The following is a 13,173-nucleotide window of genomic DNA, read 5'->3' as shown; positions in this document are numbered from 1 at the left end:
TGGGCTTCATTAAGTGAGTTGACTTATTTGATTTCTCAAAAAGGCTGTTTTCCTTACCAGTTTATGTGGTTGACATTTTCTGCTTCCTTACATGTCACTTTGAGGGGGAGGAGGAGGAGGAAGATTGGCCCTGAGCTAACCTCTGTTGCCAGTCTTCCTCTTTTTGCTTGAAGAATATTGGCCCTGAGCTAACATCTGTGCCAGTCTTCCCCTATTTATTTTGTATGTGGGATGCCACCACAGCATGGCTTGATGAGTGGGGTAGGTCCACGCCCGGCATCCGAACCCGCGGACCCTGGGCCACCAAAGCAGATCACGTGAACTTAACCACTACATCACCGGGCTGGCCCCTACGTGTCACTTTTAACAAATGTGAAGATGTAGAAACGTTAGGTGTCTTAAGAAAGGACGTTCTTATTAGCTGTTGAATCTTATTCACATAGAATTGAAATTACCTCAGTGGAAGGATGGTAGAATTTCATTTATAATAGGCTTGACCTTAAAAAATTAAAGATATGAAACATTAGTAAACATCTTTGTATGTCTTTGCTTATAGGAAGATATAATATTCCTAATATTGTTTGATTGATAGAATTTATGGGAAACGGCAAACTGCATGTAAATTTGGAGTTTTTCAACTTAGAATAATTTGCCAATACTTTTTTCCTATGTTCCTGTATCCAGATTCTGCTAGGAAATAGCTGGCACACTCAAAGGGACTTGGAGAGAATTTAATGAAAGGAACTTTTTACAGATGTGTGAGTAGAGTTAAGAAAACCAATAGAGGGAGCCATTCCTATCCTGAGTCCTGAGAGAGAAGGAAGAGGGGCTGTTAGCAGAAGCTGGTGAGAGTCACATCTGTGAAAGTGGGACCATGTGACAGGAGCCATGGCCACAAGTGGTAGAGTGTAGCCACCACCAAAGCTGCAGTCCCTCAGGGAGGAAGCAGAGAGAATTAATATCCAGACCTTTCTTTCCTCCAACCCTAATTCTCTGTTGGTGCTGCCCGTTGGGCAAACCCAACCAGAAATCAGAAGGCAAGGGAGCCTGGATAGTGCAGTCCTTAGAAGTCAGTCTTCCAGAACACAGAGCAGGCTAAAGAAAAAGTAGAGATGAACCTAGAGGGAGACTGTTCTGTATAGTTCCTGAGTAGGGGAACTTGAGTGTCATGCATTTTTATTCAGAATTGTTCGTAAGTATGAGTTGAGCAGACCTGGTCAACATCTGTGTTCCTTTTATAAATTAGAATTTGAGGTTTTAAGTCTCAAATCATGCATCTTCATTTATGTTCCCCATTATTGCATTTTAACTTTTTTCTCTTCTCTCTCCAGATTACAATTCCTAGACCTTCTGTGGCATCTACACAGTCGACTTCAGGAAGCTTTCACTGTGGTCAGCCGCCAGAGAAGAAAGACCTTCAGCCTCTGGAGCCCACTGTGGAACTCTGCTCTCCAAGGGAGAACTTCTCTGGCTTGGTTGTGACAGAGGGCGAACCTCCTAGTGGAGGAAGCAGAACAGACTTGGGGATTCAGATAGATCATATTGGTCATGACATGTTACCCAATATTAGAGAGTGTGACAGATCCCAAGACCTGGGACCAAAAGACATTCCTGACCATAACAGACTGGCTGTGAGAGAATGTGAGGGTCTCTCTAGGGAAACTGAAGAGAAGAGCATTCTTCTAGGGTCAGAGAATGAAGATGAAAAGTTAAGTAAAGGGCAGCATTATATTGAGATCTCCTGTCTGCCAGGAGACTTAGTAACTATGGAAAGGGACCGCTCAGCTCCTACTGAACCTTTTGATGTAACAAAAACACAGACTTTCAGTGTGGTGCCAAATCAAGACAAAAATCATGAGATAATGAAGCTTCTAGCAGTTAGAACTTCAGAAACTTCTCCACGAGTCATTGACCCACATGTTGAAGGACACATAGGCCAGGTGGCAGCAATGCAAAAAAGTAAGTTATCTAAGGATGATGATATGAAGAGTGAAGACTTGCCTGGTCATCAAGGAGACCTCTCTACTTTTTTGCACCAAGAGGGTAAGAGAGAGAAAATTGCCCCTAGAAATGGAGAACTATTTCCGTGTGTTTCAGAGAGTGAACACTGTCCCCCATCCCAGAAGGATGTGGTTAGGTCATCCTTTGTAACCAGACACAGTCGAATCCCTGTTTTAGCACAAGACATAGACTCAACTTTTGAATCATCCTCTCCAGTCTCTGCAAAAGAAAAGCTCCTCCAAAAGAAAGCTTATCAGCCAGACCTAGTCAAGCTTCTGGTGGAAAAAAGGCAACTCAGGTCTTTCCTTGGGGACCTCTCAAGTGCCTCTGATAAATTGCTAGAGGAGAGACTAGCCACTGTTCCTGCTCCCTTTTCTGAGGAGGAAGTCTTCACTCCCTTTTCAAGACTGGCTGTAGACTCGCATCTGAGCAGATCAGCTGAAGACAGCTTCCTGTCACCCATCGTCTCCCAGTCCAGAAAGAGCAAAATTCCAAGGCCAGTTTCATGGGTCAACACAGATCAAGTCAATAGCTCAACTTCATCTCATTTCTTGCCTCGGCCGCCGCCAGGAAAGCCACCCACAAGGCCTGGAGTAGAAGCCAGGTAATGCTGTGTGCTCTCCCTATGTTAAGTGTGTAGCATTTATTTCTGTGTCTGCTTGCTTATAATGTCAGTGGTTTCATTTCTTTGTTGCCTACTTCTGATCATCTACTTCTTTCTCTGCCTTTCCCAAGCATTATAGCACAGTGTAGCAGAAGAGATCAGATTAATCCGGGTTAATTCTTAGCTCTCCCACTTTCGAGGAGTGTGAACCTCAGCTTCCTCATCTATAAAATGGGTAAAACATTTGCCTCGTGGTTTTGGGAGGTGAAATAAGGTAGCATATGTCTAGAGTGCTTATTAGCATGCAACAAAGGTTACATCTCTTCCAGTCCATTTTAACTAGATAGTAATTTTCTAGCTTTGTCTAGTTAGAATCCCTTTATAACAGAGGTCATTATGGTGTCAAAGTCTAGTGAACAATACTTTGTCCATAATTTGGTGAATGGGCCCTGGTAACTGCTATTTATCTGATTATAATAAATTAAACAAAAAAAATCCTATAGGAGCTTTCCCTAGGTCTGATGGTATATATATACAACCATATATAATAAAGATATTGTTTTAATATTTACTGTATGGTATACTTGTTTATTGAAATATTCTCATGTATAGTTGACCATAAAGTGATTGTATTTTGAAGAAGAGGGGAAAATAAAATATTGGGAGGTGATGAGCCAATTCTCACTTTCACAGAGTAGAATGGTCTAAACCCTTGGAAAGAAAGAGAAAAAGGATGGTCTTTTAACAAAAAAAAAAGTGAAAATCAAAATACATTTACATGAAAACTGTAGCCTGTTGTAGATAGTATAACAGTAGGCCTCCACCTATTATAAGGATTTCTGAAATGTATCAAAGTGAGAATCGATCTGTATTATTACCAGCAGAATTTGCTGCCCTTACCTAAAATAAGTTTAGTTTTGACTTGCCCTAGGGTTTCAGGTTCAAGGGTAACTAAATATTGGATTTGAAGTGCCAGTGGGACAGGACTCCCAGAGGAAGAATGGTGATGAGTAAACAGCAGTCATTTAGCTGAGACATTTTAAAAAGGTGATTCCATGAACAATATTCACACATCCCCCTTTTTCTTCTGCATGGCATCTATTATTAATAGAGATGGTATATTTGTGGCTTGAGCTGCTTTGGACTGCCACAAACAAATCTTAATTATGATTTATTATTTAGCACTTTACATGTCCCCTAAAAGTAGCTCTTGGAGACCGAGCTAAGCAGGTGGCATTGTGCCAGTTATTTTAGAGCTGACCAGCCTGGAACTCATGTGGGAACTCACTGGAAACTCAACTTTTACGCTTAGGTCCTGGCACAGAGGAATTATTTTATTTCATTCTACAAATTTTACTGTCAGATCCATGAGGGTAGGCTTAACCAGAATGAGTTTCATGTCACTTGTCAGAATAAGTAGATGGTGGAGCAGGAGGAGAGAAAAATCAGAGGAAAAATCAGTAATTTGTTGCTGACCCATGATGGTGATGATAGCTACTGATGTCCCTGCATCCTGCAGGTGCTAATTGAACCTTGGAAGTTCTTCTCCCACTTTCTTCTATAATGAGTGCCATGTCAGCAGTGTGAGGTTTAAATTCTTAAACTTAATGGGTTTTTAGGGCAAGACAGGAAGACATTTAGGGCAGAGAAGACGTTGCTATTCATATGAATACTCTCTAGATTTAGAATTCTGAGGTCCAAGCTCAGTTGCCAGTAACAGGGGCAGTCAGTCCCCAAACCCAGCTCCCCTGAATCTTAGGCTGTTGTCAGGCAGAAACTGAGGCCAAGAGAAATCAGTGACTACTCTTTTCTTTTTGATATTATTAAATGAGTTGAAATATACTTTTATCTGTAGTTCCTGCTGTTCATGAGTACAGTTTGTGTTGAAGACTTACATTGTGGGGTTTAATGTTTATATACGTATACGCAGAATTCCCATCCCAGGAGCCTTAAACAAGATGGTTTACTCTCTCTCTCCTGTGCTAACATGCTAGAGACATTTCATTAAGTTAGTCCTCAAATTAGAAGAGCAGACATGCCCTATGAGGGAGGGGACCAATAACACTTATGTGCTTCTGAATGGCAGACATCCAACCAAGGACTTTACTTGGGCTCTTGCATGTAGCTGCTCGGTGACCCTGTGAGATAGATCGTATTCCCATTAAAGCTAGGAGAGGGTCAATAATTTGTCCAGGGTCATACAGCTGGTATGTGAAAGAGTAACTCTGTCCTGTAAGCATTTCCTGATTTTGACTCACATCACACACATTATGATTTGGGACATTGTGACTTTCTAGGCACAGTTGAAATTGATTAAAATGAAAATAATTCTTTGTTCTTTTAAGGCTCCGCAGATATAAAGTCCTAGGGAGTAGCAATTCCGACTCAGACCTTTTCTCCCGCCTGGCCCAGATTCTTCAAAATGGATCTCAGAAACCCCGGAGCACTACTCAGTGCAAGAATCCAGGATCCCCTCACAATCCAAAAACACCACCCAAGAGCCCAGTTGTCCCTCGCAGGAGTCCCAGTGCTTCTCCTCGAAGCTCTTCTTTGCCTCGCACGTCTAGTTCCTCACCATCAAGGTCTGGACGGCCCCACCATGACCAGAGGAGTTCATCCCCACATCTGGGGAGAAGCAAGTCACCTCCCAGCCACTCAGGATCTTCCTCCTCCAGGAGGTCCTGCCAACAGGAGCACTGCAAACCTAGCAAGAACGGCCTGAAAGGATCCGGCAGCCTCCACCACCACTCAGCCAGCACTAAAGCTCCTCCAGGGAACAGTAAGTCAGCTAATAAACTCAGCAGATAGGAGCCGGCTGCATCTCTGTGAAAGGTGTGAGATCTTCCTCCTAAACCTGATGCATGTGTGTCCCTCTACTGTCTATTTAAAAAATCAGTGTTGATCTTCTCTTGCAAAAGAAAGTAACATGATAATTTATAAGAAGACAAGTATATGATTAGGAATTACCTAAGGCAGGCAGCAAGCAGATCTGGAATCAAAGCCTTTGCATAGGAAGGGGCAATCCAGTAAAATCCAAGAGGGAGAAGCTAACTAAATGAACTCTCATTTTTCAGCAGCCTTTGAAACAACAGAGTTGAAGGTAGGAAGTGGAATGGAATTTTAAGGGGTTTGGCCTACTTTTTTAAAGGCTCTGCTCAAAGATTATATAGCAAAAGTGAAACTTCTTGATTTAATATTTTCATTCAAAACTTCCCAACCTTAGAGAGTTGAAATTGCTCTGATATTAGAGTACATAAGAAGTCTGTTGCTGGGGAGCCAGTGCTCATAAACATTTGGCTTTTGTGTTTATCTGGTGTACTGTGAGTTCACCCCTTTACTTGGCCTCATTCCTAGTACCCTCCCTGGACTTTACATTTTTTAAAGTTAGTGTTTCTCACCTGATCCACTCTCTCTTCTTGTAAAGAGTGCTGTTTTAGCAGCACATGCTGAGAATTTCAAATCCAATTACTTTTTTTTAGTCCCCTAATATTTTTCTTTGGAGCAGCAGTTCTTGACTCAGTATATTTTTATTGTGAAAAATAACTGATGAAACTTAGGTAAAGGAAGAAAAAGTCTAAATAGAGCTACTTTGCAGGCTTTAGTGCTTTAGGGAGAGAGGGATAGGGTGTGGGGTAATACCCTTCCAGATAGAAGAACCCTCTTCCCCCCTGTTAGTTTCCTCTTGTGGAAGGAAAACTTACCAGAGTAGATCTTGCTTCCTTAAGTCTTCTAAGTACCAACTATTTCTAATATCAACCTCCAAGATGATATCAGGGAAGTACAATGCTGTGGATTGTGACTTGATGCTTTTAGAAATTTAGAAAGAAAAGTAGAAAGAAATTAGGTATGTTGCTGAGGCTTAAAATCCTTAAACTTTGTATTTTATACATTTAGCCAATAAGGAATGAATATCTGGGGAAATAAATTTAGGCTCAATATTTATCTTTTAATGTTTTATTACCTGCTTTTCTTGTGCTTTAGTTTGAATATTTGGGCTTCTTGACCTGATTTCCATGTAATCTCAATTTATAAAGCTGTAAGGAGAATCATATTTGTTCTGATCTCACTCTTCTGCTAAGAGGAATCAGGCAAAATTAAATTATACTAGACTTTTAAAATGGGCTATTTTATACTCTGTAGGTGTTCTGTGTCGTAAAGACCTTATTAAGGTCAGGCACATTGGTCTGCTTGCTGTTGAAATTTGCCTTCTAGCAAACATCTGTGCTTTCTCTTTGACCTTCTGTTTGGTCAATCTAAACCTAGTATGGTTGAATTGGAAAACAAAAAAAGAAAGAAATCTATTTCCTCACCAAGTAAACATATTCTAATGCTGCATCAAAGCGGCCCTGAAGCTGCACTGAACTTATCTCATTCTCTTTATCTGTGTTGAGCTCTTTAAAAAAAACTTCAAAATACTATTGAGGCATATATGGTCTCCCATAAGAAATGTAGCCTAGTGTGGAATCTTAATTTCTCTCCGGTTCTAAGCACTACAGAGGAATGCAATAGATAAGACATATTTGCTGTTTAACTAAAGCAACTGTAATATTGGAAGACTGATCCTTCTGTATTATACTGTATAATAGTTGCTATAACACTACTTGCATGTCTTCATGGTAAATTATATAAATATTTATAAATATATAGAGAAACATATGCTTATATAAACTCATTCTTTCTCATTCTCCATTTCAAGAGAATTTCAAGATCACAGATGGTGAAATTCCTTTTTATTGTGTGCCTGGCGTACACTTGGGTCTTGCCTATCTTCATTTTCTGAAAATATGTTCCAGGCATGTGACACTTCAGATTCTTCTTGCCTTCCTTGTGTATAATGCAAGGGTTGGCAGTGTTTGCAAGCCAAGATAGGTTATTTAATTTTCATTTTTGAAAGATTTTAATAGGGGAAAAAAATTACTGGGACATGCTTGTAATACTGGTTCAAAGATTTGTCATGTTAATCACATAATTCTATCCTTATGGTTAGAATGGATAAACTGGGATGATAATCATGGGTCTGACATAAATTTTTTTAAAATCTCTTAAAAGTGACCATTCCACTTACCTCTTTTCACCTCACTTTTTTGGGGTGGTGGTGGGGAGTAATCTATAATTAAGAAATTATTTTCTTTTTTCTGTTGTGTTAGCTAAATTGTGCTAAGGGTAGCCAGCTTTAAATCTTGACCCCTCTAGTCAGAAATGTGCTCATGGTAACCACTGGAAAAGCTGATGAGGCTACAGTTGTGGTGTGTGTGTTATTTTATTTCTTATTGGCGTCTCTCTGCTAGCAGTCAAAACTGACAGTGATGGCAACATCTCAACTGAGTATTTTCTCTCTTTCTTGGTCCTTTTGTTTCTGTCCCAAATTTTCCATTGTGTTGCCTCCTTTTATAAAGGGCACTGACAGACTCAAGATCCAGAGAGAAACAGCCTCATTTTGTAAGAATATTTTATTTTGCATGTAGAGGAGAGAGTTAACCAAAGATGTTTCTGCTCTGATACTTTCAAAAGAAAACAGACTATATCTTATGTATCAATAGGTCCACTTAAAAGTACTAGCTTATATAGAGATGTACTTTATGTTTTTTAAAAGCATAGTTTGTGCTTTTAGATGTTAGTTGTCTCAGGCTAAAAAGAGAAGTTGGCAGCCCTGAGCAAAGCAGTTTTGGCACAAGGATTTTTGTTTTTATTTTATTTTTAAGTATGGTACAGAGAATGAGTTGATTTTTTTGTTGTTGTTTTCAGTTCTTTATTTTTTATTTTTGTTTTTTTTAGTGACGGCATATTTCAGTGAGAAACAGATTATCCAACTAATTTTAAAGCAGTTTGGTTATTCTACCTAAGATGAGGGACATGGCCATTATTAAAGTCAAGCCAAACTTTACTAAAAGTAGTATGGGACAGTTATCTTTTGAAAATCAAAGGCCTCCTGGTTTCTCCTGTCACAACAAAATGGCTGGTTACCTAGTCACACTTAACTTACCTTCCCTTGTCTAGTCTCTGGAGTTACTTGGGTGGAGTAGAAGATGGAATTAGCAACAGCCCAGTTCCTTTAGGTAGCCTTCTTCCTAAATTATGCTGCCAAATCTCCAGGGTGTACAGATTGGTTGAAATATTAAATTCCACATAGTAATTTTTTGCACAGCTTAAAAGCATTTAATGTAGAGTGAACAAAGAAGGAAAATTGGATCATATCAAATTTAACCTTAAAGCACAGATTATAAACATCTTTGAATGGTAAATCTTAGGCAGGCACTCTCATTCTCAAGTTGGTATGCAACCTGGCCTTGCTGATAGTGGCGTCATTACATTTACTGTTTTTTAAATTGCATGTTGTGAAGTGAATGTTTTTTGTAAAAGTTGTCAAGTTAATCGAGTCCTAAATAAGTAGCAAAATGGTAATTGAGACCCACTGATGTCATTATCTACTTTATATTATTTGCTTTAAAATACTAAATAAATCTCAACTGCTTACTAACTCAGTGGACTAGTTGTGCAGTAGCTCTTGCTATTTAGCTCCTAGTCACTCTAGGAGCTTGAGGTTCTTCAGTGATTATCAGCGAGTCCGTCCAGGCCACAGATTTTATGTGAATGTTTCTATGGCTGCATTCAATCTACAAGAAAACAGTGTACATTGGTACATGTTTTATAAACCCGGACACAGATAGTTGAAACTATAATTAGTTTTTCTATACCCAGTAGCTTTGAATTAAAAACAGATGCTTTTTCTCTTAGAGCAGAGAAGTCTTTGTTCTAGGAACTACATTCCTAATCTAACATTAGGAACTGGTGATAGGAGAAACAGGATCCAGGATTGAGAATTTAATGGCTTAGTGAAAAAAATGCATCTTACTCTGGCTATTTGAAAATATATTTATTTGTAGATAAGTCTAGATTTGGTCTTGGAGATCAAAGTTTTCACATTTTAAAACTTTTTTCATTCCTTTGTATCTATCAAAATGTGGCATATGTTAGGGAACCATTTCTTCTGTCTTGTTCATGTATTTTGGAATTAAGTTGTTCGCGTTCACTCTTTTAAAGTCTGCCCATTTCTGTGTATGTGCATTTACTACCGATGTGTTGGGGCTTTGCCTAAAAGAAGAGATACTTTAGCACCTGTATTACCGAGAAGATAGAATGGTTGACAACAACTGCATTGTTTAACTTTCTTGAGTTTGGTTCTGTATACAGTTTATTTGCAGAATACTTACTTATCTGTGTTTTAATACAAAAAGTATTACAGGATTAAGGCATGTAACCACTATGGTAGTCCTCACATGTCAATATTTACCCAAGTTTAGAAACCACAGGTACATATTTAGACCTTAACTTAGAAAAGGGAACAAGAGGCAATTCCAGGCCTCAGGCCATATGGAAGGATGCAGTACATGGAAACCCCAGGTGGTTGTTAGGACCTCCCACTTCCCTGTTATCATCCAGTAGAGCTCTGGTGTGTACCTTGAGAATGTGAGAGTAGTGTGGAAACATCGTACCACTGGATGTTCTCAATAGTTGGGCAATCCCTCTGGAATTATGAGAAATTTAATCCAGATAATCTTGGGAGCTATAGAATCAGTCACCAACATTGCTAGGGAGAACTGCAGGGAGTATATATGCGGAATTCCTGTAGTTCTTAGTAACTCCAGGACACGGGACAAGGATCCTTATTCATTTAAAAGGTAATTTGGATGCTGCACCCCTCAATCCCTGAGAAATCCCTGGGTGGACATGACATCATGGCGTTCAAGTCTTGGCCCATCAGTACATTTTCTAATTCAGTCGTGATTATCTGCTCCGATTTTTAAAGTGTAAGCTTGATGTTATTATTATTATTATTCCCCTTGAGCAAATCAAGATCAAGATCATCTTCAGGTTATACATAATCTCAAGACACTGAATAGCCAAGTAGTAACATTTTACTCAGTAATGATTTGAATATTTCCTTAGACTTTGCTGGATCCTTGGTCTTAAGGAGACATATGAAAGAAGTGAAGCCTTTCCTTCATTGCCCTGTGACACTTTAACAGGGTCTGCCTCTTTAATTGGAAGTGACAGTATGGACACAGTATGTATCACTGGCGATGCTGACATGTCTCTCAGATTCCCTGGGCCAGGGGTTCCGGGTTCCTTGACCTAGAGAATAGGATTCAGTGAGGCAGATCTTTGAGCCCATGTGACTACAGAATTTGCTGATGACATGATTTTACACACTAACGATGGATAGGAATTTTACCTCTCTTTTCAGTAGTTTAATATTGTTTCATATTGTGTACATAAGTGTTCACTCACCCTGTTAAAAACATTGAGTAAACCAAGTTTTTATATATACAACACTTGCCATATGATGCTTTTTTCCTGCTTATAATATGCAGTTTAAATCCTTAAAATTCATGCACAGCACTTCTCCATACCTGGAGTCTGTCTGGGTGTTCTTCACTCACCCACAAGGAATAAATAAGGCTATCAGAGCTTGAAGGTGATTTATTTTAGGGAGCAACCCAAGGAGGGGAAAGCCCTCGGGACTTTTTCACAACTATTTTCTTTTTAAACTACTATTCACCAGATAAATTAGTTCACTAAGGTAAAGAGCATTCAGAAATACAAAGATAGGAAGATAAAAAAAATGTAATGCTGTGCCACTTGGGGCTCTGAAATTGGATTGGGTGAACTGGAGAGAACAGATAGATGACCCAGGCTTGAGCCCCCTCACTTCTCCCTCATACAGAGTTCCTGGTCGTCCTCCTGATTCCTTTCCTGAAATAGCCAGTGCCGATTTCATTAGGCCATTTACTTACAAGGTCACAGCTTTTAGGAAAAAAGTGGGAGGAGGGAAACTTCTAGTTTTGAATTAGATATAACTCTTCAAAGTTATGAACTATTGGCAGCTATTAAATCAGATTGAACCACAAACCAGAAGAATTCTCTCTTGTAGAGCAAGACCAGTTATTTGGAATAGAAGACTTTAATGATTCCAATTTTCTCCCTTTCTTCTCCTCTTCATGAATCAGAGTGATGAGAAATTGCTCTGAAATACTACAAATGTATTGCATTGTGTCCCTTTCCCCTCCAAGCAGCCCTCTTTATGCATTTTTGCTCAGGCAACCAAGGATATAGAGTATTGGCAGAAACACAGAGTGCTTTTGTATAGGCCATCTGTACATAAAAGTGTAATTATTTATTTAATTTTCCCATTTGTATCATATTAAAGCCTTGTACAGTGTTTTAAGTTCTGTTTTAAAATTATTTTGTATTTTATTTTTATAATCTAGTAATAAAATATTCATTCCGCATGCAAACTCCAGTTCTATTTGTGTGATGGCTTGGATTTCAAAAGTGGGATATATTATTTTTCTAATTTAATAAAGTTATTGAATGCACCAGAGGTTACAAGATCAACAGGGAACAGAAAGTGTTACTATAAAAGCAGTACCACATCCAGAAGTGACCTAAAAAAAGAAGCACTGGACTGAATAGAAACTAGGTGTTCAGTATCCCTGCAGATAAAAATCAAGGTTCAGGGATATGAGGAGACAGTTCCCCATGTAATAAAACTGAAAGTGTTAAAAAGCTCCTTTTCAGTCCATCATTCTATTTCTGGCTGGAAGTACTTTTTCCTTCTCTGCAGGAAACATCCCTTTTAGTGATTCCTGCTCCCCAACCCCTCCTTTCCACCTGTAACTTTCCTTTGAACTAGAGGAACTCGCAGGAGGCATTCACAGGGGCACTGCAGTAGGCACTGCTTCACCCCTCGGGGTTTGGTTTGGCCTGGGGAGTTAGGCCATCTGTTTTTCTCTGCCTGGTTTCCCTTTCTTGATTTCTCAGTGAGCAGCAACATCCAAAGAGCTGACTTTCGTGTTTTTCGAAATAAGAGAAATTCAGAAATAACTCAAGCTTCCAGAAGCTAATCATGAATGTGCCTATTAACAACTGCAAAGCAGTTGAAATATTAACGTGGTGTAAAGCCTCTTCACAAGGTGTAAGAGAGGCAGAGATACGGACAAGCGACTCCGTGCGCAGGGTTGCCTGAGGGTTGTCGTGGGCTCAAGGGTTGTGGGTTGAGGATTATAAAAAGCCTACCTGCTAGGATTCCGTCTTATAGCCTTAAATGGTCATCCCCTGACGGTGAGTGCTGGGAAACCAGTGCGTACGGCATGGGCCAGGGGATTGAAAACTCAGCCTTTGAGAAAGACAAGGTCAAAATGAGGTTAGGCTAACTTTATCGTAAGACCTTTAGGGTGGTGACGGCTAAATCTAGAAAACTTAAACTCTTGAAAGAAAAGAAGGAGCTTGTCACATAAGATGTAGGCAGGTGTCTCCCTCCGGGGAATCGTTCAGCTTTACCGTCCGGCCGTTCACCCGGGCCCTCGGTCTCCTCCTCCGCGTCCCCGAGTCCCGGCAGATCGCCCCTCGGGCCAGGGCAGCCGGGGCCGGGCCTCATCGATAGCGGTGCGGCTGCACTTCGCGGACCACCGGGCCTTTTGCGCGGCCTAGACGGAAGGCCTGAGCTGAGCTGCAGCCTGGAGAAGCCCCGCCGCCGCCGGTCCCGCCACCGCCCCTTCCCACCGCCC

At 40.1% G+C, this 13,173-nt stretch overlaps 1 protein-coding gene and 1 long non-coding RNA gene across 4 annotated transcripts in view; one reads left to right on the top strand and one right to left on the bottom strand.

Moving 5' to 3' along the window:
* TTBK2 (tau tubulin kinase 2) overlaps positions 1 to 11,901 on the top strand; it is a 131,131-nt gene extending 119,230 nt beyond the window's left edge. For all 3 annotated transcript variants that reach the window (XM_087426069.1, XM_004421474.3, XM_014780616.2), the window contains 2 exons: positions 1,332 to 2,605; positions 4,951 to 11,901. In XM_087426069.1, coding sequence (XP_087282195.1) covers positions 1,332 to 2,605; positions 4,951 to 5,413 — 1,737 coding nt within the window. In that variant the 3' untranslated portion in view covers positions 5,414 to 11,901. The remainder of the gene's footprint in view (positions 1 to 1,331; positions 2,606 to 4,950) is intronic.
* LOC147917535 (uncharacterized) lies at positions 8,282 to 13,109 on the bottom strand. Its single transcript, XR_015550287.1, has 2 exons — positions 12,947 to 13,109; positions 8,282 to 12,782 (listed from the first exon to the last, which is right to left on the bottom strand). It is a non-coding gene; the product is annotated as an uncharacterized LOC147917535 (long non-coding RNA).
* Positions 13,110 to 13,173: the final 64 nt, after the last annotated feature.

Source organism: Ceratotherium simum, chromosome 3 (assembly GCF_057802395.1).
Source record: "Ceratotherium simum simum isolate JZ-2026a chromosome 3, ASM5780239v1, whole genome shotgun sequence".
Lineage (NCBI taxonomy): Eukaryota > Metazoa > Chordata > Mammalia > Perissodactyla > Rhinocerotidae > Ceratotherium > Ceratotherium simum.
This window is presented reverse-complemented; position numbering and strand designations above follow the sequence as displayed.